General features: G+C 39.9%; 1 protein-coding gene across 8 annotated transcripts in view; it reads left to right on the forward strand.

The window, feature by feature from the left end:
• The window catches only part of CNKSR3 (CNKSR family member 3), a 103,626-nt gene that overhangs the window by 45,919 nt on the left and 33,853 nt on the right, over positions 1–23,854 (forward strand). For all 8 annotated transcript variants that reach the window (XM_036872203.1, XM_036872211.1, XM_036872206.1 and 5 more), the window contains one exon: positions 17,044–17,207. In XM_036872203.1, coding sequence (XP_036728098.1) covers positions 17,044–17,207 — 164 coding nt within the window. The remainder of the gene's footprint in view (positions 1–17,043; positions 17,208–23,854) is intronic.

The raw sequence follows: 23,854 nt of genomic DNA on the forward strand, positions 1-23,854 counted from the left end.
TCTTCAGCTGGGATGCATTCCTTCCCAGTTCAGAAACCTCAAATGAGAGCAGTCCGTCTGACTTGTTTTCTGGGTAGCTTGAATCCTTGAACTCCTATTTTCACTTCCTTAAATTGTCCTGGCATGGACATATTTGCTATTTCCAAGTTCTGTTTCAGTAATAAATCCTCTACTTATGTAGTAAAACCCAAAGGGTAGCTGTTTTTTGGTTACACCTTCTGATGTCTTCTGAGTGAGGTAAGTCTTAGAAGACACTGGTAACTAGCGAGAAAGTTGAGTTTGCTTTAGAAACAAAGTACTGTTTTTTTGTTGCTTCTTGTAAGAACTTGAAGCCATGGATTTGTTGCTGCATTCTTTTGCAGCTCTTGCATGATGCGTGGACCATCTTTGCCCAAATGTTTAAAAGCACAGACTTTTATTTTGTCTTCAGCATTTCAGTTCTTTCAGCTTGGTACCTTCCTCCCCACCCCAAATGGGCAGCCGCGTGTTCCTCCTCCTTAAAATCAGTTGCTCCATTCCATAAACATAGTGAAGAGGCTTTGTTGGTTCTTAATTGGGCTTCCAGGGTCCTCGCGGCTGGATCTGTGGTTGTGTTTGGATTTCACGCAGCTTCTTTGAAGGCAGCGGGAGGCCTCAGCAACGACTTCACATGCTCACAGCTCTAATCAGGGCAGAAGACCTGACAGAGTTTTTCTCAGGACCAAGTTCATTCATTTGCTAATTGTTTTTGTCTCTGAGGAGGTTTGGGATTTAAGTTTCTGGGCAGTTTATTTCCTTCTTCATACTCTGCCACTGTAAGTACAGGTAACATACTAAGTGGAGAAGTGTAGACTTTTAGATCTGAAAGGTACTGAGAGTTCTTTTAACCTGCTTTTCAGGCAATGAATTTAGTTGTTGGCCCCTTTGTTCAAATTATATTTAACCAGAAGCCTGGCAGGATGACTGAGAAAATCAGAGCAGCGAGCAGTAGTGTATGTGGGTGTCAGTTTTAAAGGAAGCCTGTTCACACGAGGGGCCCAAGAACCGGAAGTAAGTGGTTTAGCCAGTGTTGTGCATGGCAGGACATGGACTAAAGCCAGACTAAGAAATCAGGTTCCCTTCATTAGAAAGCAGGTTATTGGCTGCCAAGGGCCGTAGGGAAAGAACTGACACAGCAAGAGGGCACAAGGGAACTGTTAGGGGTGACAGCAATGTTCACATCATGATTGTGGTGTGGTTACATGGCTGTATGTATTAGTCAAAACTCATCGACTGGTACACTGAAAACTGGTGAGTTTTATTATATATAAAGTGGATAAAAAGTTGTAAGCGGTCTCCTAAAACATGTTCAGGATTTTTTTGGGGAGGGAGGGAAGGAGATAACATTTTCTCTGCTTTTTAATTCAGTGTAATTATATTAAATGATTCTTTCAAAAATATCAAAAGAAAAGAAACAATCAGATTCACTTCATTCCCAGTGTAGTCTGTTTTTCCAGTTGGCAGATGTACCATCGCTCTGTACTCCTTGCTGCTGTTAGTTATACCAAGGCTTTGCACGCCTTTTCTCTAGAAGGCCAGATAGTAAGTATTTTAGGCCTTGTGGGCATTTGGTCTCTGTCTCAGTTACTGATTTCTGTTATTGTATCTCGAAAGCAGCCAGAGACAATATGTAAACAAAAGAGCGTGGCTGTGTTCCCATAAAACTTTACCTCCAAAACCGGGCGGTGGGCCAGATTTCACCCATGCGCTGTATTTGCCGATCTGTGAGTTACACCTTTGTTCCTTTTGGAGAAACTCAGCGAAATGGGCGTTTTTTTACATCCTCACCAGAAAGATGAATGTTATAGAAAAGTGGAATTGTAGAGGCGTTTGGCAGACAACAGGTCCTCAAGGGCTTGGAATGTCCAGCTAAGCTCACAGATTTCGCTCTGTCAAGGAGGGGATGGTTTTGCTCAGGTAGGATTATGGAGGTTGAACTAAGAGGAAGAAGGGACTGAGCATGGTAACCAGTTTCTGGATGATTGTAGAAACCTGAGCAGCTGTGACAGTAAGACAAGATGGAGGAGATCTAGTGGAGAGATACTCAACATTAAGATGGAGAGAACTCAAAAACCTGAAGACTTGAAGTCCTGGGGATGAAGAATCTGGAGGAGGAGGCGGATGGCTTCCACTTTCTGGCTGGATAACTCTGTACGCCTTGGGGTCATTGACCAGAATAAGGAAAATGGGGGAGAGGCAGGCTTGATGAGAAAGATGAGTTTAGGCTTGAGTTGTGTTGAGTTTTAGATTAGAGAGCAGAATTTGGAACGTGTCACCGTATAGCTCTGTAGCCTTCAGATTTTTGATCGTGCTTTTCCATAAGTGAATAATTTGCAGGCACACACTGACAGTACACAGACATTTATCTCTAAATAATACACACATTCTACTGGACTATAGTGCATATTATAAAACCTAACATAAGAATTTCTTCCAAAGGGTAAGAAATATTTTTTAAAAATCACAAGGCAAATATATGTGTAATGTGTGATTCTTCATTAACATTAGAATGTTACATCATTAGATGTGACACCATATTTCTAGTAGTTCTCTTAGATCTGGTCATCATTTGACTAGAAACATCAATTCACCATGCTTGATAGTTAGCTTGGGCTTGTGTTACCTTCAGTGTGCAGTTCATGTTGCTTTTCTTGCTGTTCCTCGCCCTTTTGAGATCGGTGGCGGATCCCTGAGCCAAAGAAGGGAGGTCAGGGCTGCAGTTTCCTCCCCTCAGAGCGCACACAGGATATTCTGACAGGGGAGAAAGAGGATGGCTTGGGAGGAAATTGGGTCCTTCCACATCCAGAGGGAGGAACTGTGCTTCCATCAGGGGTCTCAGCAGGTGCAAAGGCAGCGGCACAGCTGGCTGTGTCCTTTTGTCTCAGGCTGCCGCTGGGGCTGAGACAGGCTGGGACCTGGGACCCTTTGCTTCAGTGCCTGCACCTGGACACACGTCTCGTCGGGCAACAGAATACAAAGAAGCTACAAGGGACTAAAAATAACTGCGTGCATGCACAGCTGGGGCAAATTCTGGACAAGATACAAAAAGACCAAAAACCCAACAGCTGCTTCTGAAGAGCCGGGAGCAAAAGCAGGGTACAGCGCATGCCCCCTGCACTCAACCCCCGCCAAAGGGGTGGGCAGACCACCTAAGGCCCCCCTCCAGCCCATCCCTCTGGACCCGCCCCTACCCTCACCCTATATAAGGAACCAGCTCGCCCCACCTCCGGGAGTGAGCAAGGGAACCTGTTACTTGTTTTTGCTCCCCTTGCTGCAGCAGGGGCCCCAATAAAGCCTTGCCTGAATTTTTTGTCTGGCCTCTGATCAATTTCTATTGATTAAGGAGGCCAAGAACCCTGGTCGGTAACAGACTCTCCCCTTCACCGTTCTTCCTAGAGACACTGATTGTAGTTTTGACTCATTAGGAAAGGCCAGTGGGTCAGGGGCCCGTCTGAACAGGCAAAAAGAATTCCTCAATCCTTTAACATTATGGAGCTAAAACTCAGTACACCCTGTGTTTCAAACATGGTGTTATTGCCTGAATTCATACTGCTATACTTAAACCAGTTTTATCAGATAGTTTTTTGTTTTTGTTTTTTTAAAAAATATTTATTTATTTATTTGGCTGCGCCGGGTCTTAGTTGCAGTACACGGGATCTTCGTTTCTGCACGCAGGATCTTTTCATTGCGGCATGTGAACTCTTAGTTGTGGCATGTGGGATCTAGTTCCCTGACCAGGGATCGAACCTGGGTCCCCTACATTGGGAAGGCAGAGTCTTAGCCACTGGATCACCAGGGAAGTCCCCTATCAGCTAGTTTTAAAATTAAGGCCTACAGACTTCAACAAAACGAGGTGACAAAGAAAGTCATTCTACGATAGAGTTGGGTGTCTCACTTCACAAAAAGGTAGTTGGAGGTCCGAACAGTAGACCACCCTTCTGAATTTTAGGGAGACGTTATAATACATTGAATCAGGAGTGTCAGTAAGTTGAGAAGGCGGAGGAGTTTTGATGTCAGGTCCTTACCATTTATTGTTTTTAGAAGTGTTGGGAATTCCGAGAATATTGTAATTAGATGTAAATGTTCCACCCAAGCCTTGCTTCCTTCCCTTTGGTTCAGATCATCAAGAACTGACCTCCTCCTAAGTCTTCATCTCCTCTGCATTGGAGGTTCCTCCCCAGTACAGTGACTTGTACGTGGTCATTGCTCCATACTGTTGTTGAATTAAATTGAATTGTGTGACCTGTGATTGATTCTCCTAGTCGAAGAATACAGTATACCCAAACCCTGTTTGCATCATCTGTCACTTGGTGGCCCTTTTAGGGGACCTACGTGTGTTGATTTCCGAATCAACACATTTACTTTATTTTTTTTGAATTTTATTTTATTTATTTTTTTATACAGCAGGTTCGTATTAGTCATCCATTTCATCCACATCAGTATATACATGTCAATCCCAATCTCCCAATTCATCACACCACCACCCCCACCCCCCACCGCTTTCCCCCTTGGTGTCCATACGTTTTTTCTCTACATCTGTGTCTCAATTTCTGCCCTGCAAACAGGTTCATCGGTACCATTTTTCTAGGTTCCACATATATGCGTTAATATACGGTATTTGTTTTTCTCTTTCTGACTTACTTCACTCTGTATGACAGTCTCTAGATTCATCCATGTCTCTACAAATGACCCAATTTTGTTCCTTTTTATGGCTGAGTAATATTCCATTGTATATATGTACCACATCTTCTTTATCCATTCATCTGTCGATGGGCATTTAGGTTGCTTCCATGACCTGGCTATTGTAAATAGTGCTGCAATGAACATTGGGGTGCATGTGTCTTTTTGAATTATGGTTTTCTCAGGGTATATGCCCAGTAGTGGGATTGCTGGGGTCATATGGTAATTCTATTTTTAGTTTTTTAAGGAACCTCCATACTGTCCTCCATAGTGGCTGTATCAATTTACATTCCCACCAACAGTGCAAGAGGGTTCCGTTTTCTGCACACCCTCTCCAGCATTTATTGTTTGTAAATTTTCTGATGATGCCCATTCTAACTGGTGTGAGGTGATACCTCATTGCAGTTTTGATTTGCATTTCTCTAATAATTAGTGATGTTGAGCAGCTTTTCATGTGCTTGTTGGCCACCTGTATGTCTTCTTTGGAGAAATGTCTATTTAGGTCTTCTGCCCATTTTTGGACTGGATTGTTTGTTTTTTTAATATTGAGCTGCATGAGCTGTTTATATATTTTGGAGATTAATCCTTTGTCCGTTGATTCGTTTGCAAATATTTTCTCCCATTCTGAGGGTTGTCTTTTGGTCTTGTTTATGATTTCCTTTGTTGTGCAAAAGCTTTTAAGTTTCATTAGGTCCCATTTGTTTATTTGTGTTTTTATTTCCATTTCTCTAGGAGGTGGGTCAAAAAGGATCTTGCTGTGATCTATGTCATAGAGTGTTCTGCCTATGTTTTCCTCTAAGAGTTTTATAGTGTCTGGCCTTACACTTAGGTCTTTAATCCATTTTGAGTTTATTTTTGTGTATGGTGTCAGGGAGTGTTCTAATTTCATACTTTTACATGTACCTGTCCAGTTTTCCCAGCACCACTTATTGAAGAGGCTGTCTGTTCTCCACTGTATATGCTTGCCTCCTTTATCAAAGATAAGGTGACCATATGTGCGTGGGTTTATCTCTGGGCTTCCTATCCTGTTCCATTGATCTATGTTTCTGTTTTTGTGCCAGTACCAAACTGTCTTGATTACTGTAGCTTTGTAATATAGTCTGAAGTTAGGGAGCCTGATTCCTCCAGCTCCATTTTTCTTTCTCAAGATTGCTTTGGCTATTCGGGGTCTTTTGTGTTTCCATACAAATTGTGAAATTTTTTGTTCTAGTTCTGTGAAAAATGCCATTGGTAGTTTGATAGGGATTGCATTGAATCTGTAGATTGCTTTGGGTAGTAGAGTCATTTTCACAATGTTGATTCTTCCAATCCAAGAACATGGTATATCTCTCCATCTATTTGTATCATCTTTAATTTCTTTCATCAGTGTCTTATAATTTTCTGCATACAGGTCTTTTGTCTCCTTAGGTAGGTTTATTCCTAGATATTTTGTTCTTTTTGTTGCAATGGTAAACGGGAGTGTTTTCTTAATTTCACTTTCAGATTTTTCATCATTAGTGTATAGGAAGTGTATAAGAGATTTCTGTGCATTAATTTTGTATCCTGCTACTTTACCAAATTCATTGATTAGCTCTAGTAGTTTTCTGGTGGCATCTTTAGGATTCTCTATTGTATAGTATCATGTCATCTGCAAACAGTGACAGCTTTACTTCTTTTCCGATTTGGATTCCTTTTATTTCTTTTATTTCTCTGATTGCTGTGGCTAACACTTCCAAAACTATGTTGAATAATAGTGGTGAGAGTGGGCAACCTTGTCTTGTTCCTGATCTTAGTGGAAATGGTTTCAGTTTTTCACCATTGAGGACAATGTTGGCTGTGGGTTTGTCATATATGGCCTTTATTATGTTGAGGAAAGTTCCCTCTATGCCTACTCTCTGCAGGGCTTTTATCATAAATGGGTGTTGAATTTTGTCAAAAGCTTTCTCTGCATCTATTGAGATGATCATATGGTTTTTCTCCTTCAATTTGTTAATATGATGTATCACGTTGATTGATTTGCGTATATTGAAGAATCCTTGCATTCCTGGAATAAACCCCACTTGATCATGGTGTATGATCTTCTTAATGTGTTGTTGGATTCTGTTTGCTAGTATTTTGTTGAGGATTTTTGCATCTATGTTCATCAGTGATATTGGCCTGTAGTTTTCTTTCTTTGTGACATCTTTGTCTGGTTTTGGTATCAGGGTGATGGTGGCCTCGTAGAATGAGTTGGGGAGTGTTCCTCCCTCTGCAATATTTTGGAAGAGTTTGAGAAGGATAGGTGTTAGCTCTTCTCTAAATGTTTGATAGAATTTGCCTGTGAAGCCATCTGGTCCTGAGCTTTTGTTTGTTGGAAGATTTTTAATCACAGTTTCAATTTCAGTGCTTGTGATTGGTCTGTTCAGTATCATCTTTAATTTCTTTCATCAGTGTCTTACAGTTTTCTGCATACAGGTCTTTTGTCTCCCTAGGTAGGTTTATTCCTAGGTATTTTATTCTTTTTGTTGCAGTGGTAAATGGGAGTGTTTCCTTAATTTCTCTTTCAGATTTTTCATCATTAGTATATAGGAATGCAAAAGATTTCTGTGCATTAATTTTGTATCCTGCAACTTTACCAGATTCATTGATTAGCTCTAGTAGTTTTCTGGTGGCATCTTAAGGGTTCTCTATTGTATAGTATCATGTCATCTGCAAACAGTGACAGTTTTACTTCTTCTTTTCCAATTTGTGTTCCTTTTATTCCTTTTTCTTCTCCGATTGCCATGGCTAGGACTTCCAAAACTATGTTGAATAATAGTGGTGAGAGTGGACACCCTTGTCTTGTTCCTGATCTTACAAGAAATGCTTTCAGTTTTTCACCATTGAGAATGATGTTTGCTGTGGGTTTGTCGTATATGGCCTTTATTATGTTGAGGTAGGTTCCCTTTATGCCCACTTTCTGCAGAGTTTTGATCATAAATGGGTGTTGAATTTTGTCAAAAGCTTTTTCTGCATCTATTGAGATGATCGTATGGTTTTTATTCTTCAATTTCTTAATATGGTGTATCACATTGATTGATTTGTGTATATTGAAGAATCCTTGCATCCCTGGGATAAATACCACTTGATCATGGCGTATGATCCTTTTAATGTGTTGTTGGATTCTGTTTGCTAGTATATTGTTGAGGATTTTTGCATCTATATTCATCAGTGATATTGGTCTGTAATTTTCTTTCTTTGTGACATCTTTGTCTGGTTTTGGTATCATGGTGACGGTGGCCGTATAGAATGTATTTGGGAGTGTTCCTTCCTCTGCAATTTTTTGGAAGAGTTTGAGAAGGATAGGTGTTAGCTCTTCTCTAAATGTTTGATAAAATTCACCTGTGAAGCCCTCTGGTCCTGGACTTTTGTTTGTTGGAAGATTTTTAATCACAGTTTCAATTTCATTACTTGTGATTGGTCTGTTCATATTTTCCATTTATTCCTGGTTCTGTCTTGGAAGGTTATACCTTTCTAAGAATTTGTCCATTTCTTCCAGGTTGTCCATTTTATTGGCATAGAGTTGCTTGTAGTAGTCTCTTAGGATGCTTTGTATTTCTGCAGTGTCTGTTGTAACTTCTCCTTTTTCTAATTTTATTGATTTGAGTCCTCTCCGTCTTTCTCTTGATGGGTCTGGCTAATGGTTTATCAATTTTGTTTATCTTCTCAAGGAACCAGCTTTTAGTTTTATTGATCTTTGCTATTGTTTTCTTTGTTTCTATTTCATTTATTTCCACTCTGATCTTTATGATTTCTTTCCTTCTGCTAACTTTGGGTTTTGTTTGTTCTTCTTTCTCTAGTTTCTTTAGGTGTAAGGTTAGATTGTTTCCTTGAGATTTTTCTTGTTTCTTTAGGTAGGCTTGTATAACTATAAACTTCCCTTTTAGAACAGCTTTTGCTGCATCCCATAGGTTTTGGATTGTCGTGTTTTCATTGTCATTTGTCTTTAGGTATTTTTTGATTTCCTCTTTGATTTCTTCAGTGATCTCTTGGTTATTTAGTAACGTATTGTTTAACCTCCATGTGTATGTGTTCTTTACGTTTTTTTCCCTGTAATTGATTTCTAATCTCATAGTGTTGTGGTCAGAAAAGATGCTTGATATGATTTCAATTTTCTTAAATTTACTGAGGCTTGATTTGTGACCCAAGATGTGATCTATCCTGGAGCATGTTCTGTGCACATTTGAGAAGAAAGTGTACTCTGTGTTTGGATGGAATGTCCTATAAATATCATTTAAATCTATCTGGTCTGTTGTGTCATATAAAGCTTGTGTTTCCTTATTAATTTTCTGTTTGGATGATCTGTCCATTGGTGTAAGTGAGGTGTTAAAGTCCCCCACTATTATTGTGTTACTCTTTTATAGCTGTTAACAGTTGCCTTATGTATTGAAGTGCTCCTATGTTGGGTGCATAAATATTTATTATTGTTATATCTTCTTGGATTGATCCCTTGATCATTATGTAGTGTCCTTCCTTGTCTCTTGTAACATTCTTTATTTTAAAGTCTATTTTATCTGCTATGAGTATTGCTACTCCAGCTTTCTTTTGATTTCCATTTGCATGGAATATCTTTTTCCATCCCCTCACTTTCAGTCTGTATGTGTTCCTAGGTCTGAAGTGGGTCTCTTGTACACAGCATATATATGGGTCTTGTTTTTGTATCCATTCAGCAAGCCTGTGTCTTTTTGTTGGAGCATTTAATCCATTCACGCTTAAGGTAATTATCGATATGTATGTTCCTATGACGATTTTCTTAATTGTTTCGGGTTTGTTTTTGTGGGTCCTTTTCTTCTCTTGTGTGTCCCACTTAGAGAAGTTCCTTTAGCATTTGTTGTAGAGCTGGTTTGGTGGTGCTGAATTCTCTTAGCTTTTGCTTGTCTGTAAAGCTTTTGATTTCTCCATCGAATCTGAATGAGGTCCTTGCCGGGTAGAGTAATCTTGGTTGTAGGTTCTTCCCTTTCATCACTTTAAATATATCATGCCACTCCCTCTGGCTTGTATAATTTCTGCTGAGCAATCAGCTGTTAATCTTATGGGAGTTCCCTTGTATGTTATTTGTCATTTTTCCCTTGTTGCTTTTAATAATTTTTCTTTGTCTTTGATTTTGTCAATTTGATTATTATGTGTCTCGGCGTGTTTCTCCTTGGGTTTATCCTGCCTGGGACTCTCTGCGCTTCCTGGACTTGGGTGGCTATTTCCTTTCCCATGTTAGGGAAGTTTTCGACTGTAATATCTTCAAGTATTTTCTTGGGTCCTTTCTCTCTCTCTTCTCCTTCTGGGACTGCTATAATGTGAATGTTGGTGCATTTAATGTTGTCCCAGAGGTCTCTTAGGCTGTCTTCATTTCTTTTCATTCTTTTTTCTTTATTCTGTTCCATGGCAGTGAATTCCACCATTCTGTCTTCCAGGTCACTTATCCGTTCTTCTGCCTCAGTTATTCTGCTATTGATTCCTTCTAGTGTATTTTTCATTTCAGTTACTGTGTTGTTTACCTCTGTTTGTTTGTTCTTTAATTCTTCTAGGTGTTTGTTCTTTAATTCTTCTAGGCCTTTGTTAAACATTTCTTGCATCTTCTCGGTCTTTGCCTCCATTCTTTTTCTGAGGTCCTGGATCATCTTCACTATCATTATTCTGAATTCTTTTTACCGGAAGGTTGCCTATCTCCACTTCCTTTAATTGTTTTTCTGGGGTTTTATCTTGTTCCTTCTTCTGGTCCATAGCCCTCTGCCTTTTCATTTTGTCTATCTTTCTGTGAATGTGGTTTTCGTTCCACAGGCTGCAGGATTGTAGTTCTTCTTGCTTCTGCTGTCTGCCCTCTAGAGGATGAGGCTATCTAAGAGTCTTGTGCAAGCTTCCTGATGGGAGGGACTGGTGGTGGGTAGAGCTGGGTGTTGCTCTGGTGGGCAGAGCTCAGTAAAACTTTAATCCACTTGTCTGCTGATGGGTGGGGCTGGGTTCCCTCCCTGTTGGTTGTTTGGCCTGAGGCGACCCAGCACTGGAGTCTACCTGGCTCTTTGGTGGGGATAATGGTGGACTCTGGGAGGGCCCATGCCAAGGAGTACTTCCCAGAACTTCTGCTGCCAGTGTCCTTGTCCCCATGGTGAGCCACAGCCACCCCCTGCCTCTGCAGGAGACCCTCCAACACTAGCAGGTATGTCTGGTTCAGTCTCCTATGGGGTCACTGCTCTTTCCCCCGGGTCCTGATGAGTACATTACTTTGTGTGTGCCCTCCAAGAGTGGAGTCTGTTTTTCTCCAAGTCCTGTTGAAGTCCTGCAATCAAATCCCACTAGCCTCCAAAGTCTGATTCTCTGGGAATTCCTCCTCCTGTTGCCGGACCCCCAGGTTGGGAAGCCTGCTGTGGGGCTCAGAGCCTTCACTGCAGTGGGTGGACCTCTGTGGTATAATTGTTCTCCAGTTTGTGATTCACCCACCCAGCGGTTATGGGATTTGATTTTATTGTGATTGCGCCCCTCCTACTGTTTCTTTGCAGCTTCTCCTTTGTCTTTGGATGTGGGGTATCTTTTTTGGTGAGTTCCAGTGTCTTCCTGTCAATGGTTGTTCAGCAGTTAGTTGTGATTCTGGTGCTCTTGCAAGAGGGAGTGAGAGCACATCCTTCTACTCCGCCATCTTGAACCGGGACACCAACACATTTTCTTTAAAACATAGCAAAACAAAACAAAATCCTGTGGTTAAAAATACTTTAATGATCAAAGTACTTGATGTGAAGGGCTGTCAGAACAACTCTGGGCTCACTGTCATTGTGGAATTAGAGGTTTTGCTGACTTGAAACTATAGGCTGAGAGCATAGCTTTAGGACATCTTTCTAATGGGCCGCACCTGCCAGGACAGAGGCTGATCTAGTCAACAATCTGATTTCAGTCTTGTACAGAAAATTAGAAGGGAATAGCTCTAGAGTTTTTGCACTGGGGTATTTACTCTCATGTCTTAATGTTCATGTACACAATCCTTTCCACATTTTGGAGAGATTAATTAGTTAATAAAAACTAATCCTTAGTACAGGGCAAGTATCTTGTCAAAGATTGGAGTTTTGCTTTGGGGTTTCATTTTGTTTATAATATTTCCCAGCGTAGAAATGACCTCCTTTAATCTTGAAACATTGAAACTTGCAACAAATACCCTGATATCACAATCAGTAGTTCTGTTATTTTTAGTTACTCACTTGCGTGGGAAAATAAAATCAGGTGACTTGTGCGTTGGTATGACATTAATACTTACATGTTGTTCTTTGTCTTTCTTATGCATTCAGTTATTTATTTCACAAACATTGTGCACCAGCAATGTTCTAGATGCTGGGGAATAGCAATGAATAAAAATGAAGACTCCACTTTCATGGTGCTTGTATTCCAATATAAATTCTAAAACATTTTTAGGTGGGATCAATGATAACGGTAAGCTACCAAATTTGGAAATATATTCTGGGGAAGCTAATAACAAGGGCTGTTGAGATTTTATTTTATCTCCAATTTATGCTGTTCCAGAGGGGACTACCTAAGCATTTGCGAGTTTGTGTGTCTCTCTAGCAACTTTTGTTCTGAACACCGAGGGGACTGACGACCTGAATAAATCACTTTTTTAATCGAATGAAATATGTAATTATTTGCTTCATAGTGTTCTAAGCTCTTTATAACTATTAACACTTAATTTTCATCACAGATCTGTGTAGTAGGTAGTGTTATTATCTCTGTTTTACAAATGAGCCAACTGGGTAACTTGCCCCAGGTACCCAGTTAGCAAGAAGTAGGATTGAGATTGGAACTCAGGCTCTTAACCACTGCCCTGTTGCTTTCTGATATAAATTATAAAATAGTATTTTTAAAAATCGTAAGATATTTCTATTTTTTCTCCTTTTAGCCTTTGGGATTTCTCTGAAATTTTAGGGTTATTTACAGGTTTGGGAAGAGGGGAGGAAGTCTGGCTGTCTCTCCCTGCTGCTTCCATTCTGTGGGAACTCCCTCTCCTTTGCCTTCCTGATTCTTTTCACGTTGAATTATGTGTTTAATTTGTGTAAATGGAATGTGTTTAATCTAATTTTATTTAATTCTGTGTTTCTCTCAGCGCTGCTAGACTTTCTATAAGTTCCTTGAAGCGAAGAACTGGTAAACAGATACATTTGACAAATAGGTTAAAGTGTACTGTGTATTACAAATTCTAAAACCAGTTTATTTGAAATTGGCGATTTTCCCCTCCTTCGTGGGACTGCGTAATAGTTTGATTTGGCTGTTCATAAATGTGTAATTGTATTCTAAACAATAGGATAACTGAACAATATGCCATCTTGTATTGGAATAATAAAACTGGAGACAATACTATTTAAAACTTAGCATATTCAATAGACATGTCCCTTGAGGGGAAATTCTTTTTATTTTTAAAATTTTTTATTGAAGTATAGTTGATTTACAGTGTTGTGTTTCAGGTGTTTAGCAAAGTAATTCAGTTATATATACATATATATATATGTATTTCTATTCCTCTCCAGAGTCTTTTCCATTATAGGTTATTACAAGATATTGAATATAGTTCCCTGTACTATACAGTAGGCCTTTGTTGCTTATCTATTTTATATATAGTAGTGTTTATCTGCTAATCTCAGGCTCCTAATTTATCTCTCCCCACCCGTTCCCCTTTGGTAACCAGAAATTTGTTTTCTTTGTCTGTGAGTTTGTTTCAAAGTTCATTTGTCTCATTTTTTAAGATTCCATATATAAGTGATATCATATGATATTTGTCTTTGTCTGACTTACTTTGCTTAGTATGATAATCTCAAGGTCCATCCATGTTGCCGCAAATGGCATTAGTTCATTCTTTTTTATGGCTGAGTAATATGCCATTGTATATGTGTATCACATCTTCTTTATCCATTCATCTGTTGACGGGCATTTAGGCTGCTTCCATAGGGGAAAGTCTTTAAGCCACTCTAGATTCTGTATTTGGGTAGGTAGCAACATGGTGTTTCTACTTGGTAATTCTCCTATATCTCAGGGATCTTCCAATTAGTTGAGGTCAGACCATTTATATTCCTCAGAATCCTCAAGGAGAGTCTTGCCCTTTCTCAGGCAAATGTTCTGCTGTTTTGTTCAGTTCCCTCTTGTCCTATCCAGAAACTTCATCACACCTCTCATCTCAACCTTATTCTCTGTGTCTGAAATATTTCCTTAATGCACTGAAGCTATTTCTGAAATCCTGTTTCTTCAGTGAAACTTTTCATAGTTAAAAGAGAAATCTGGCCTCATCTTTGTTTCTACTTATTATTCAGGGGTGAAATTGTATGAACATCCATAGTGCATGGTTCCTTCACTTTACACTTAATGGACTGGTTTATTCTGCATATGATAGCTAATATGAGTCGGTTTTGTTCTCGTATTTTGAGCAAAGAACTTGCTTGGCACAGTAAACATGAATTGCAATTCTTTTGGTCATTGGGCCCTGTTTATTTTAGGAAAGAGTTTATCACATGTGGATGAACATGAAATAAAGTGTTATTAGGTTTGTGTTGGTTTGTTAGGGCTGTCATAACAAAGTACCACAGACTGGGTGGCTGAAACAACAGGAATTTATTTTCTTGAAATTCTGGAGGCTAGAAGTCTGAGATCACAGTGTTAGCAGAGATGGTTTCTCCTGAGGCCTCTCTCCTTGGCTTGTAGATACCTTCTTCTCCCTGTGTCTTTACATGTTCTTCTCTGTATATGTGTGTCTCCTCTTCTTATAAGGACTCAGTCATATTGGGTTTGGGCTCATCCATATGACCTCATTTAACTTAATCACCTCTTTAAAGACACTACCTCCAAATACAGTGGTGTTCTGAGGTATTATATTGTTGATTAGAACTTCAACATGTGAATCTTAGGAAGATCAATTCAGCCATGACAGGGTGGAAATGTACAATATAGTTGTCTTAAATGTTTATGACAAGTTAAAACAAAAATTCCTTTTAAAGCTTAAAAGTAGGCAAAGGAAGAGAACCTTCTGAAGGAGGGGAGATTGTAGGATATTGGTTTGATCTGGCTTAAAACTGGCTAAGTCATTTAGGGCAAAATTCATAGTAATTAGTCTTTTGTCCATACTTTCCTAATTTTTTGGATTCAGTAAAATGTGAAGTATCTTTTAAGTACCTCTAGGTTTCCATGATTCTATCTTAATAATAACTGTTTTGTAATTAGACCTTACTGCTGATTTAGGAAGGTGTTTGGAGAGGAATTTTTATAATCTCATGTTTGCAGGGTAGAAGGCAAAAGGATCAGGGCTTGTGTCAACAAACCTTGATTTGAATTTGAGCTCTTTTCTTCTGTATTGAGCTGAAGAAAAATGGCTGACAAAATCCTTCTCTTGGCATCTTACCAGCTATGTGACTGTGGACAAGTTATGCAACTTACACGAGCCCTAATTTAGTCATCTATGAAATGGGAATAAAGTTGTAAGGAGGCTCTCCTCGGCTTTTGGCCCTTGTCACTGTTGACTACTGCAGCTGGATTCTGTGCAGCTGCCCCTGGCCGCCCCAGTGGCATGACACTCCATACCTGCTGACTTGTGTGGCCTCCACTGCCTGCTCAACTCACATGCCATGGAGGCCACTTGTGGCTCGAGGCCATCAAAGTAGAGCTGGGTTTATATCAGTGTCCCCAACCTTGCTGCTGTGTGACAGATCCCCTCTGCTAGACAGATGTCACTTCAGGGAGGATGGGTTGGTTCTGACTAGTTTTCATAAAATTAATTTTTTCTTAACCTCCTCTTCCTGTATTTATTTGATAGTCCCAGATGGTTATCAGGACATTGTTCCTCTTTCTACATCTTATCAGGAGGTGAAAGCTTTTGCCACTTTCAAAACTTTCAAAAAAGTGGGGCAGAGATATCATTTAGCCTAGGATATCAGATTTTGAGATGCGTGGACTTTAGTATTGCCAAAAGTAAGTGCCGGACCTACGTCTACTTTTCCTGGTTCAGAGTACCCACATAGAGAGCTTTCGTGAGAGTTAAATGAAGTGTGTGTGTGTGCTTGTGTGTTTGGGTGGGAAGGGGACAGCAACATGCCTTCCACATACTTTATTCTAGTTAAATTGAGTTTTCATCCTTTGTGTTGGGATTGAATTTATATAAATCTACCTTTTAAAACACTAAGGTGGCTTTTATTTTTAGGTTTAAATAGATCAACTAATTTAGTATAAGATTTTCCAGTAAAACCATTAACGTGTTGACCAGAGTTCTCTATACAGGAGTAAAGAATCCCAAGTTCTTTTAGGGTTACCTATTTTAATCATTATATAAGAACATTAAAATACAACACTGTTGGCAATAGTATTTGACCTGGAAAAATTCCCATGAACTAACCCATTTAACATTGTCTTTCTCTCGTACCACTGCTGGTACCTACTCCTCTAGATCTTGTATTCATTAGAACTTTTTCAGTTTTAAGGGACAGAAACTCAACACAGATAAGCTTAAGCTAACAAGGGAATTTATTTTGATTTAAGTAAAAAATGCTGGGGTTAGAAATCTTTAAGTAGGGTTAGATCCAGGGACATGTTGGATATTACTGGGACATCTTCTTTGTCTTGAATAGATTTATTTTGTAAAACTGATCAGAAAAATGACTGCCAACATCCCCAAGTTTGTACCTTTATGACTTCTAATTGGAAAGGAAGAAGGGGACTTTGTCTTCCTATGTTCATATATCAAATATCAGGGAAGATTTTGATTGGTTCTGCTTGAGTCACATGGTCATCCCTGAACCTATAACTGGCTGATGGATAGAATAGTGTGGCCAATCACTGTGGCAAAGCATCTTGATTGGCAAGTCCACTGGGATCACATGGGCTGGGAGAGGGATGGTGTTCCAGAGGAAGACTGCTTAGCAAACAGACAAACATATGTCTAGCACAGATAACTAGCATTTCAAGTCAGCAGGGGTTAGTGTTTATTCTTTTAGCTGAAAGGGAATGGGACGGTAACTGTCAAAATTGTGTAGGATCCATTTGAAATTTCTTTTTTTGCATTTTTAAAAATAAAACATTTTTAATTATTTATTTTTTTAAGGTGGTAAAAGATACAGCACATAAAATTGACCATTTTAACCTTTTTTTTGTTGCAGTATAATTGCTTTACAATGTTGTGTTACTTTCTGCTGTACAAATAAGCTGTGCATTAGATTTAAAATCTGCTTAAGAAGATGAGGACACACTTGAAAGATGTCCTTCAGGTGGGATACACATTGTATAGACAATCAAATAGTGGAGCATAATTGGCAATTCCTGAGGTTGATTTAAATGTGGGCATTTTTTTGAGTAAAGGAACAAAAATGACAATAATGGACCCTTTTGCTTTTTTTTTGGTAGGGTTAGATGATTGCCTGCAGCAGTATGTCCACAAGTTTGAACGGGAGAAGATAAATGGAGAGCAGCTGCTGCAGATTTCCCATCAGGATCTTGAGGAGCTGGGTGTCACACGAATTGGACACCAGGAACTTGTGTTGGAGGCTGTCGACCTTCTCTGTGCACTGGTTAGTTCAGGAAAAGGTGATCTGTACCGCCATGATGTTTTTAAGAATTTCATCTTCTAAATCTCCACAGTTTTGCGCTTTAGCTTATCATCATTTTCTTAATGATCCATGGAAGTAGAGCATGAGCTGAAGATAATATCAGAAAGGAAGAAAAGAAATCATTTGCTAGGTAGAGTTGGCAAGCGATGGCCTACAAGTTAAATCTGGCCCGCTATTTTTGTAAATAAAGTTTTATTGGAACGCAACCATGCCCGTTCATTTAAGTGTTATCTGTGGCTGCTTTTGTGCTACCGTGGCAGAGTTGGGTAGTGGTTAACAGGGACCGTGTGGCCCCTCAAATCCTAAAATATTTGCTCTCTTGGCCTGTACAGAAAAAGTTGGCCTTTTACGGAAAAAATTTCTGTATTCATCTTATTTTCTTATCTTTTAAAAAGAATAAAAAGATGAAGATGGTCCTGAATGAACATGTCGTCTTCTATATTGAGATGACAAATGGGTTCTGATTTTCGTGTCTGTTTTTGTTACTATAAAAAGCATTTTTATGTTTCACAGATATTTGTGATATTTCAATAACTGATACTGGTGCTTGGAATAATCAACCTGTGAAATGGCAGCTAGATGGGAAAAAATGTGAACTTAGTTACATTTTGCAGCTGACTGATTTTTGTCTTGAACGTGAGTGAGTTAAATCTTGCCAGGTTCCGACTCTTCATTGCATCTGTGGCCGTGTGGGTCGTAGCTCTTTTAGGTGTGGGTTGAAACCACCTCCAAGGGTACTGTGTTTATAAATTGGTTGGCATAGGGTGGGATCCTTGTCAGGCTGCTGTGATGCCATGCGAAGGATGCTGTTTCCTTAACTGTCAGGATTTGGGCAAACTCGGCAGCATTCAGGCTGGTTTAGCTATGCTGTGAACCTGAGCAAGGGGTCTATACAATTATATCGCTGAGAATGGTGGGAAAAAATGTGCTCCCGATGATTTTGCCATTGCTGGTCCGCGTTCCATTGATTCTTTAACACTTGCTGCATTGGGCGTGTTCTTCTTCTTAAAGTGGATAGAGCCTTGTCTTCTGCTCTGAGAGGTGCTACTCTTGTTTAGGAAAGTAATGGGGAAATTACTTGTGGTTGATAAATGAGCTGCCACCAGGAAGGTGCTGTGGCCAAGTGATGGGAGAGCTGGTCTGGGAAGCAGGCTTTTGCATTTTTTTTTTTTTAAACGGTTTTTTAAAATTAATTAATTAATTAATTAATTTATGGCTGTGTTGGGTCTTCGTTTCTGTGCGAGGGCTTTCTCTAGTTGTGGCAAGCGGGGGCCACTCTTCATGGCGGTGCGCGGGCCTCTCACTATCGCGGCCCCTCCCGTTGCGGGGCACAGGCTCTAGATGCGCAGGCTCAGTAATTGTGGCTCATGGGCCCAGTTGCTCCGCGGCATGTGGGATCTTCCCAGACCAGGGCTCGAACCCGTGTCCCCTGCATTGGCAGGGAGACTCTCAACCACTGCGCCACCAGGGAAGCCCCAAGGCTTTTGCATTTTAATGCAGGCTTTGCTGCACACTCCTGGCTCTGTGACCTCCAGGGAGATGGTGGTGTGTGTTTTCCCCGTTTGTACGGTGATGCTCCCCTAGATGTGGCTGTGTACCAACCTGTAAGTGTTTCGCACCGCCCGGAAGATACCTGAGTCCTGTTTATTATTAAAGCTGTATGTTTTTCATACAGTAAGACATGTTTGAGTTTAGTCTTGTCCTTTCTGGGAACGCTACTTTTTGGACCTTTCTGCTCTTTCAGATCGTCTCTTTCACTTTGTGGTAGGACTTGGAGGGCAGGTCAATAACTTTGAAATCCACAGCATGGGAGGAGAGCAGGCAGGATGGACTGGGGGCACGTTGTGGGCCTCAAGTGGGATAATTAACATAACAGCTGCCTCCCCGCTTTCCCCCCTTCCCTACCTCTTAAAATATTAGACTAAAGTGAACAGAGCTGGACAGGTGCCAGAACCTAAAGCTGTGTTTTATCTCTTACAATTTCCTTCTAATTTCCTTTGTAGACAAAGTTTTGACCTCAGACTCATTCTGGACATGTTTCATGTAGCAGCGTGCCAGTGAATGCATTTGACGCGAGGGTCACGGAGGGTTCTTAAATGAATGTGCCTTTTCTGGGTTGGGGAGGGTTTCAGAGCATTTCACTAAAATATCTTTAGCCTTGCTATAATCTCCTTTTAAAATATTCTTATGGTAATGCATCTATTGATTATACTGTGTTTAACCCATTCACACCATATAGATCTTTGTGTATATAAATAGGTGGTACTTTTTTGCCTTGAACAGTCCATCCCCTGGACAGTTAATGTGTGTTTGCTGTTGTCCCTGGTATTATGGAAGACATTTTTATGTAAACAGTTTAGTGGATGTTGATTTTATGATGGACAGGAAATGAGTAGAATTTAGAAGTAAGAGAGGGGGAGGAAAAAACAAAAACCACTGCAAAGTTTTGGAAAGAAAAGTGCCGATAGGATCTTTAGGAACCTAAAATAGGGAATAGCTATTGATTAAGGTTCCAAAACCGATGAGCAGATGGGCCACAAAGAGCTGGTTCTGGATAGGGAGCAAGGAGAAAAACTCCCTTTTGTGAACATTGACCTTGGCTGGCTGGAGTGGCTTAGGAGAGTGACTTGTTTTCTGAGGCAAACCAGGACCACTTCCCAGGATTGAGTTCAGAGTCAGAGCCCAATTTTTCTCCCTGTATCTGGGGCAGAGGGTGACTGGGACGGGCTGTTGAGCTGCTTTTTCCAGTAGCTATTAGCCACATGTGACTATTTAAATTAAAATTAATTAAAGTGAAGTAATAAAATTCAGTTCCTTAGTCACAGAGCTACATTTCAAGTGCTCAGTAGCTACTTGTGGCCAGTGGCTACCATATTTGGATAGTACAGATAGAGAACATTTTCATCATTGCAGAAAGTTCTGTTGGACAGTATTTGTCTCTAGGGTGGGATTGAGAGTAAAAATGTATAATTGTAAAACCCATTTTCGTTGCCAGATCAACCAAACCCTAGTTTTCTAAAGACCAAGGCAGGGGCAGATTTGTTTTTAAGGTTGAGGTAGGCTGGGAAAGTGAACAAAGTTGGAATCCATGCACGTATGAAGTGATACCACCTACCTGTGTGCTTAAGTGAAATACCTGTAATGTATCTACCTGCCCTGGGCGCTTCTGTGCAGTCGTGTACCCCTGAGATGACTCACTGTTTATCGTTTACCCAGCCTGGCAACAGTTAAAAACTGTTATCCTTTTTGTTATGGGAAGAGATAGTGCAGGAAGAGGAGTCTATGCTAGCAATTTGTATTTAACTTGATCTTGCTTATGAACTTATTAAACTGTGAAGTATACTTCTTAGGTTGAAACTTAATTGACCCAAGTCAGTAAAATGGATTTGACTGTGTGACTGTGAAACTCCTTAATCACCATGTATGTTAGATCACAGACAGAGCTAGTAGGAATGGGGAAAGAAAAGTGGCGGAGAAGTTGTGTAAGGTTTGTCCTTAGCTAAAATGTGTACAATTTATGACACCAGAAGAGCGAGAATCTGCGTCTTTCCTTTTCTCCTGTCTCATGGGTCGTTTCTCTAGCCAGACCAGGAAATGACCCCTGATGGCTAACTTCTAATGAAGTGAGATCTCAGTGGAAGGTTTGTAGTACGTGTCTAGATTTTTGGAGATTTGTTTCATTTCTTAGTTTGTACTGTCTTGATACCTTATCTTAAATTAGCAATTTCTGAAGGAGACAGATACTAGGGAAAAGATTAGTGAAAATAATCAAATCTGGTCTGAGAAATTATTCATTTACTGTCTTTCATTGAGGGACACTTAAGTCAATAATCCTTTCCTGATTATATTTCTATAGTAGAGGTTCTTTGGAGCTAATATAATCAGTTTCTTGTTCTCTTCTTATTGTGGAATGGGGTGGAAGGGGATGGAATTTTCCTTCCTTTCTTTGTTCCTTCTTTACTGCTTTTTAAAATTATAATCTATGTAGAAAAAGCAAAACTACAGTGACAGAAAGAAGATCAGAGGTTGCCAGGGCCTGGGGGTTGGGGAAAGTGACTATGCAGGGGTATGAGGGATGTTTTGGGGGTGATGCAAATGTTCTGTATTGTGATGGTGCTTATGTGACTGTGTACATTTGTTAAAATTGATTATGTCGTGCACTTAAAATTAGTGAGTTTTATGCATCATAAAGTATACCTTAATAAAGCTGATTAAAATCTCTGAAGTACCTGAAAACATAAAATAAAATTATAATCTATTATAGCTACATCTGTCTATCCTTGTAGTCCCGTGATTTGTTTTTTGGGGAAAAAAAAAAAAGAATCAGAGAAACTGAATAGAAATGAAAAGAACCAGTTAACAAGCTACACTCCTCCTTTATTTTAATATTAAAAGTGGTAGGTTTGTAGAAGATTGAGGTCTAAAATTTCCTGTAACACTAAAATGAATTTAATCCTCTTTGAGTTCAAGAAATAAATGTTGTCTACAGTAATAAAAGTTCCGAGTAATTCATGGTGTCATTGGCTATAGAAAGCTGAGTTTCCTGCTTTTTGTTCAGAACTCTTGCTATGAGTCGGCAGGCTGACTAATTAACTGAATAAGGGGACACTTCCCTTTAATCATAGTCACAAGTGCTTCAAAACAAGCTGTGTCATGTGGCTCTTTATCCACTCAGTTTTGAGTCTTTGATTCTCTGATTTAAAAAGCCATGGTGAAAATCCATCTTTTTATTTTTGTCTTCTCTACTGAAGGACAATGCCATATTTTGGTCTCCAGAAAATGACAGTGGAAAAAAAAAAAAGAATAAATATCAAATTTAGATGGAACATCACTGTTAATACAGAAGACTCATTTTTGTTCTGAAATTTACATTTTTTTTTAAAGCTGGCAAGGACAATTTCAGTTAATGCATCTGAAGAGTTTTTTTTTTTCTTTATAATTGTTCTTAACTCTTTTCCATATAAATTTTTTTAAAAATATTTTTTATTTTCTAAGAAGCAACATGCCACATAGATTTAAACTTCACATAAAATCTAATTAAAGTTTGAAATGTTTTCATTCAGGGTATTGTCTTTTGTTGTTACTGTTGCTACTTACCATTGTTCAACTTGCCAAAAGAAAAAAGTTCTCACAGACTCCCTGGTTTATTTATGCTTTATGTATCTTGATCTGGGGACATTTCTCACCCCTCCCTGAGGCATTAGAGATGGGGCTGTAACAGAGGAGGGACCAAGGGACAGGCTAGATGCAGTGGGGACAAGAGCGAGGTCCAGGTTGGCTGAAGCTGGCTGAAAGAAGCTTCTAACACATCAGAGGGGATGGAGCAGGTCAGGATAGAATTTAGGAGGGTTAAACAGTTTGCTAGTTTGTGCTAGATCCAGGATGACCGGCCACTTCTCTTTTCTCTTGTTCAGTGCCCATCCTGGTTTCTGTCTCATCGCTTTGCCCGTTCTTGGACAGGCAGTGTGGAAGGGGGCATATACAGCATCGTGATCCAAAGCTTGTACCCTCGATGCAGATTGCCTTGGTTAGAATCCCCCCCGACTCCCACCGATTAGCTGTGTGACTTTGGAGAATTTATTGAATGTCTCTGTGCCTCAGTTTTCTCACCTGCAGAATAGAGATAATATCACTTCCACCCTCATACGCTGTTATACCTGAGATAATATTTGCCGAGCACTAAGCCCGGTTTCTGGCATAAAGTGTTCAATAGTGTTGGCCATGTATTATAACCAATTTTTAAATGATACCACATTCTTGCTTTGGGATGCTATTGACACAGTTTAATATACCCCAAAAATATTTTCACTTTTTTCTTAAAAAATGATGAAACACCAATTTAAGATGTGTACATGCAATTGAACACTGAAATTCATCCTCCCCCCAAAGTCATGTTGTTCTTGTTGTTACTTGGGATTTGTTCTTTATCTGGAAGAGAGTAGTCTAGGACAATATTGTCATGTGAAACGGAGTTTTTAAAAGCACCCAGGTAAGTCAAACGTTGTTCGGAAAGAACGGAGGTTAGAAACTCACAAGATGGAAATGACCTTCCAGGTGAACTGATGTTTAGTCAGTGCTGTTCTGTTTCTGTGTGACTTTTATCTGATGGAAGTTCCTCCATTCAATGACTGCTTTACGTCTGCTGTCCTGGAAATGCAGTCATGAGTAATACACACAGAGCCCAGCTCTCGCAGACCTTGCATCCGACTTAGAAAGACAGCAGTGACCAAGGTGGTTCAGAGATGACAGAGGTGATGGCTAGAGAGTGACCTCAGGAGGTACTTGGCAATGTCTGGAGACATTTTTGTTTGTCACAACTGGGGACCGGATGCTACTGATATCTAACGAGTAGAGGCCAGCTAAACATTCTACCATCTACAGGAATCCCACCCCCCAACCCAAACGAACAATTATTAGGCTTTAAATGTCACTAGGGCCCAGGTTGAGAAACTGCTCCAGATGGTCCTGGAAGCCTTGAAGAGGAGGGGACATTTGGGCTAATTAGGATGTGATAGGAAAGAGCTGTCCATGCCAACCTTTGTGGGAGGAGAATTTCGGGAAGAGAAACTAGCGAGAACAAAGTCCCTGAGGCAAGACGAACAGAGGGA

Source organism: Balaenoptera musculus, chromosome 12, assembly GCF_009873245.2.
Source record: "Balaenoptera musculus isolate JJ_BM4_2016_0621 chromosome 12, mBalMus1.pri.v3, whole genome shotgun sequence".
Lineage (NCBI taxonomy): Eukaryota > Metazoa > Chordata > Mammalia > Artiodactyla > Balaenopteridae > Balaenoptera > Balaenoptera musculus.